General features: G+C 38.3%; 3 protein-coding genes across 3 annotated transcripts; all 3 read right to left on the bottom strand.

Moving 5' to 3' along the window:
• Positions 1–420: 420 nt before the first annotated feature.
• Positions 421–1,284, bottom strand: ZYRO0B17006g (uncharacterized protein; the record flags this gene model as incomplete). Its single annotated transcript, XM_002495623.1, has 1 exon — positions 421–1,284. One exon carries the CDS (start codon positions 1,282–1,284, stop codon positions 421–423), a length of 864 nt encoding a protein of 287 aa, XP_002495668.1.
• A 2,084-nt stretch (positions 1,285–3,368) lies between these two features.
• On the bottom strand, positions 3,369–3,857 carry ZYRO0B16962g (uncharacterized protein; the record flags this gene model as incomplete). Its single annotated transcript, XM_002495622.1, has 1 exon — positions 3,369–3,857. The coding sequence occupies one exon, from the start codon at positions 3,855–3,857 to the stop codon at positions 3,369–3,371; it is 489 nt and encodes a 162-aa protein (XP_002495667.1).
• Positions 3,858–4,270: 413 nt separating this feature from the next.
• ARR3 (Arr3p) lies at positions 4,271–5,467 on the bottom strand (the record flags this gene model as incomplete). The annotated part of the gene is made up of 1 exon (XM_002495621.1): positions 4,271–5,467. The coding sequence occupies one exon, from the start codon at positions 5,465–5,467 to the stop codon at positions 4,271–4,273; it is 1,197 nt and encodes a 398-aa protein (XP_002495666.1).
• Between the last annotated feature and the right edge of the window lie 533 nt (positions 5,468–6,000).

Below are 6,000 nucleotides of genomic sequence, written 5' to 3'. Positions count from 1 at the left end.
GTGTTTCTGTCAATTTTCCTGTTTGCAACCATAACTTCGTTTTTTTCCACTTTATATGGTCTGCAACTTCTGAGAAAGGTACCAATATATTATTGGAGCCTAAAAACTTATCATTTCAAGTCATTCTGCTTCGATGAGGTGCCATAAATATTAGTTTTAAATATCAGGATTTTGTCAATTTTAACCTTCAATTGAACAATCACAACTCGTATTCTTCTTACCTTACTCAACCCTTCACCTATCGAATTGGTCACCTACGAGAACAGGAAACTTTTTAACAGTAGTTCCTTTAACTCAAACTCTATAAGAGCTGCTGTTGCCCGCTTTTCGAAAATTAATTACCACCAGTGTAAGTTTCTCCTGTTACACAAGTATTTAGACTGCCTTTTAATGTGCTGTTTATCTCCTATGGAAAACATACTAATGAGGGGTAGCGAATGAATTAAAAATGGCGCAAGAAATCATCGATATAATGAAGGTCAACATCATAATCATAAAGGATCCTAGCTCTATTATCACCAAGTAAAACAATGAGGTGTTGAAGATACTATGAAACTTCTCGAAAATACCATCTCTAAATTCATCTTTTTCTGCCGTATGTGATAATTTACCAAAACTTTCAACGCACTTGTTATAATTCGCAAGTGCTCTCTCAGTTAGCGCTTTATTTGGTGGATTTTTCCAAAAATTTACTACCGTACTTCCTTCTTGATAACACCTGATGTCGTACGTCTGACATTCTATTGGAGTTACGATTTCTCTCACAAAAAAGCGCATACAATGCTCCTCACTGTAAAAAAGAGGATAATGATGTCCCCCCTCTTCAGAAAAGTGGTTAACTCTAGATGCAATTCTTTGCCAAGCTACTGGATCCCCGGTCAGGTCCATTTCAGCCACTTCCTTCAATAATTGTTGGAGCACTTTTTGCTCAATCTTAACCTTTTTCCTATTGTCGATGAAGTTCCAAAAAGAAAACGTAAAGCATAGAAAGTAATGAATGATCATCCATAAGGGAGACAATACGTCTAAAAGTTTCAGTTCGTATGGATATTGATAAAAGTCTCGCAGAATAAAGTAAGGCAACCGTACAATCGATGGTGACAAAAATGCACCTAAAAGAGAAGCGATAATGTCGGATATCCATTTTTTCTCGAAAAAATATGGGGCAAGGAAGTATGTCAACTGTCCAACAGAACTGTCTGCTGGCAATTCTATCTCCTCCTCTTCATACGTCTGTACACACTTTTCTAAATCCATTTCACTCTCGTCACTTATCATACTCATATTGTCTTGTTGGTTAAATACACCATTGCTGTTGCGAATGTCAGTTTGTGTCTGAATTACCGCCTTTTATGTCTTTTCACTCCGGATTGCTCCCCCCTTGATTGTTCCCTCCCCGCGGGACAATTTCAGGCAGGAGAAACTCGAAGTGTCAAAATGATAACGTATATATACGAAAGCGGTAGACAGGTAGTTCAAAAATCAATTTTGAATCTCTAATCAGAACTCTGAAAGATTGCCTTATGTCTGGTGTGTTGGCACCTTATGTCACTTTTGCATCACCTTTTCTCCCTGGAATATCTCTTTCTTAAATATTTCCACTTTCAAGCGAGAAGGACATCAGAAAGGTGTATATGTATAGGTAGCATGAACTTTGCTCGGACTTGCATCCATTGTTATCGATTGTTATCAGTAATCCGTTTTTCTGCAATTTTCGTCACGTCGCTCCGATGACGATAAAAATCTGTTCTCGTCTCTCATAGCAACTCAGGAAACTACTCACTACATACAACAAAGGAGTTTAAACAAGAACAAACATGGAATTCGATAAAGAATCTCAAAAGCCTGTATTACCCAAGGACCTCTTCAAAAATGCATTCACATGGTTCCTTTATGAAATATCCAAGCATCGCTTTCCCCAGGTGATCTCATGTTTATGCCTTGTTGTTGGGTGGGTATCAATATATGGGAGTAATTTAATAAATAAAAATGAGCCTACGGGTGTCATGCTTGCCACTTTAGTCCTAGAATTTTCAGTTCTACTTCCCTTTGCATGGTTACAATATTCGAAAATGTATCCCAATACAACAGTGTTGGTTCGACAAGTGCCAGAATTGAATCCTCAACCTGATTTCGAGAAATGGGACGAAATTGCAAGTAAATTAAACCTTTCCTTTTACCAAGAACATATCTGGAATACACCATACTTTTTTTTCGATGGTCAACATGCTCAAGTTGTATTCAGGGCTAATGTTTCAAAGCCATATCACCAAGGAAAATTTAACAGTATTACTGATGCGGACAAGATTCAATCAGCAAGGTGTTATATGCAATAAATAAAAGAGGATTTTGAAGTATCATTGAAAAACAGTTTGTCAGAACCCGTTTTAAATTCCAAATTACCCAGAGACACCTACAGAGGCAAGTTCTCCTTTGACTCAAGATATTTGCTCGTGGGATTCATCGTTTGTTTCTTTCAAGTTCAGTCTCTGTTAGAAATTGTAACAACATTTAGCCAAAAATCATTTAAGGCTTTGATTTTTTCCATATACTGGCAGTATCTGTTCTTGGTATTCTACCACTATCGCTATCGCCTTCTGTATCCAGAGATGGGTACAATGCAAGCAATCAAATTTTTGTCGATAATAACAAAAGTCAGCCCTAGAAAGGAACTGGATAAATGGGATCAAGTAGCCAGACATATGAATGAATATCTAGCTGGTGAGGAAAATAGCAGTCATTCTAAGCGTAGATTTCTGGACGGTAAACGTTGCTTAAACTGTTACAAGACCTGCTTTGAGCCTCTATCCGTTGGTAATGGTCCTTCGGAATACTGCGAGCTGAAAGAAATTGTTGAAATTATAAAAGCAGATGCATAGGGCGATACCAATTAGTAAAGCTTTGTATTCCTCAAGCACAATCTGAAAGTAGCAGTCTATAATGATTTAAAATATGATAGTATCACAAGTGCTGTGCTGATGGTCCCTCAAAGTACTAAACTTCTCCGGGTGGTACTTCTCCGGGTGGTACTTTCAACTCAGATTGCACCCCTTTTCTTGGCTAAAGATAATCTCTAAAGCCAACGGTTGGGAAAATAGAATTGACATTTAGAATTGAGAATTAAGAATTCCATGTTTACTTAAGAAATTCTTGTGTGTGCAGAAGTGCCTCGTTAGCTACCTGAAGAGAGTTTATTTGATAGCCAGCCCCAGATTGACGTCCATTTACCCTCAGTAACGACCAAACAACACATTAAGAATCGAAAAACTGGCGACAAAAACTTCTCAAAAACAACTAAATATTACTCTAGATGTCTTTAGGCTCACAACTCTCCTCATTTAGTGTTAGCTCTTCAAATGTTTTCCTCATCAAACATTGAGCATCCGCTTTCCTTCTGTTAAACTGTACTTGACACCATTAAAGCACTTGCCATCAGACAAATACCATGGTTCCCAATCTCTATCGGTACAGGTACTTCCTCCAAACACTTCTGAAAAGTCTATTGTGTAAAAGGTATATTCAGTAGTTTGCTTGTCTTTTTCTTTACCAAAGCCTATCACAGCGTTTATACCCCAGCCATCAAGTACGATATCAAATGCATGTGTAGGTTCATCGAGGTGATATTCCCTCCAATTATTTCCCTGATCCAAAGAGTAAAAGAACTTCTTCAATGACGAGCCCTTTGGAGAGGAAGGCTCCGGTATAGCGACGATAATGTTCCCAAAATCCAAAAATGCTGCATACACAGGAAATTCAAAAGCCACCTCCCAAGAAGCACCACCGTCTCGTGAAATAAAAGTCATAGCATCTCCTTCACCTAAGCTTAGGGAACGTTCTCCAACAACACCGGTTTCCATGAGTATACCAGCTGTTGGTTCATTTCTGATTAATGGAAAATAGGAATTTTTTTCTGGAAAGAACAGTGTTCTACATCATCGATATCACACTGGAAGATTGCCTGTGTTTTTTGATTTTGTTCGCTGCAACCGGTATCATCTCTGAGAATGTTACCTGGGATCATGCTGGCGAACATGGCGGCGGAAGTCTCTCTTGATCACTGTGCGATGAGAATGTATGTTATAAAAGCTAACTGAATTCTCGATGGAAGCCAAGAAAATTCTTATCTCTCCGAGATTTTACGCCATTATTCTCTGCCTGACACTAATTGTTTCTGCGCTTAGTCAGTGTCCGTAACCATTTCATCAATTCCGTCTGATTATTCGAAGAGACATAAATAATTCCTTGACAGATAGCACCTCAGAGTTTCCAATTATATATCATCATGGGGTAGATCATTTTCTGTTTCCCAGATGAAGAGGTTTCTAAAAAGTTTAGAAAAAATTGCCAAGACTAGCAAAACTGGGACTTCCAACAAAGGTCCAAATGTTGCTGCAATTGCCTGCTTGCTATTATTGCCGTACATTGAAATCGCAACTGCCAATGATAATTCAAAGTTGTTGGAAGCCATGGTAAAGCATTGTGTCATGGTTATTGGATAACTGGCGGCACAGGTTCTCTTCCCCCAGATCTTTTTCTTTATAAGTACTTCTTGATCGCAAGGACATTCTTTCTCGAGTGCCGTTCTCCGAGATAATAGCCTCATTATTCCGAATGTCATAAACCAAGTAATCAGAAAATAAAGTATCAAAGGAACAAAGCACAATACCGCTTGTCCGATTTGATGAATAAAATCGTAGCCTCTGCTAATGAAGATTACAAGTAAGGTATAATGAAAACCAATCATTGCCCAAGGAGAAATGAATTTCAAAACGTTCCTCTCGTATTTCTCCTTGCCCATGGTGAATATAAATATCAAACGAATAGAAATTCCGATCCCTAAAGGAATACCGAGAAATACCCCGACAGATTTGGCGGCCTCCTCATACATCTTGCCATCAGAGACAACAAGCCGGTCATTTGATATAACATAACAGTACAGTATCTGTAATGGGGCATAAAGAACTATCTGTAGAAAAGAGTTGATAACCACTAAAATAACGCAAAGATCATTATCTCCTCCGGCAATTTGATTCCATATTAGCACCATAGCTATGCATCTTGCTATGCCAATCATAATGATACCCTGACGATATTCTTCGAACTTAAACAAAACCATCCATGCCAAGGCCGTCATGATCAGAGGTCCAAATATCCAGTTCAAAACAAGAGATATGAAAATTTGTTTCCTAACGTAACGTAAAACCATATACTTATGAATGGACTCCCAGGAAACTTTACAAATCGGCGGTATCATCATTATAATCATCCCCACCGTTAAAGGTATCGAAACTCCAACAAAACTGGCATGATTAGTCGGGTCAAATGTGCCACGGGAGGATGGGACATACACTGAAATGACCACACCAAAGATTATAGATAGAATTATCGTAAATGGTAATGCGAGATCGAGAAACGATAAAGCCCGAACTGTTTTTAGCACGTCTGTTCGAGGAATTCGTGGAGACATATTTTATAAAAATGTGTCCATGGAGAGACGTGTCCTGATATTCTCTTCGACTTGAAGTTCGAGAGCACCTTGAGTGTCTTATACCTTTTATATGGTTTGCTATGTTTTCGACTCTAACTTAACGGTGTCGATGACAAATTTCCAGTAAACGGAGGACAGTCACACAAAAAGCGGCGCTGCATATACATTTTCAATGGGTGACTCTCCTTACTATGCGAATGAGTTACCTGATCGTTTTTAACGTGAATACTCAAATTTCATATTCTTCCTGAATATCTAATTGCATATTGGCTTCCAATACCACGTCAATGATGCTATTGGAGACAGAACAATGGAAATAGATATGGGAAAGGTGCAAATGCAACAAACCTAGGTAAAAAAACTAATGGCGGAGAATATTTGGCTATAGTAATGCGTTTATGTAAAAGAAAAAATCAATTGCATTATTATCTGAATTATTCTTTTGTCACTGGTGAGGGACTCCGCGACCATTTCGATCTTGATCAGCTTGCTTGTGAGATAAGATTTAATGA

This window comes from Zygosaccharomyces rouxii (assembly GCF_000026365.1).
Source record: "Zygosaccharomyces rouxii strain CBS732 chromosome B complete sequence".
Lineage (NCBI taxonomy): Eukaryota > Fungi > Ascomycota > Saccharomycetes > Saccharomycetales > Saccharomycetaceae > Zygosaccharomyces > Zygosaccharomyces rouxii.
The sequence above is the reverse complement of the archived record's forward strand: the minus strand, read 5'-3'. Positions and strand labels throughout refer to the sequence as shown.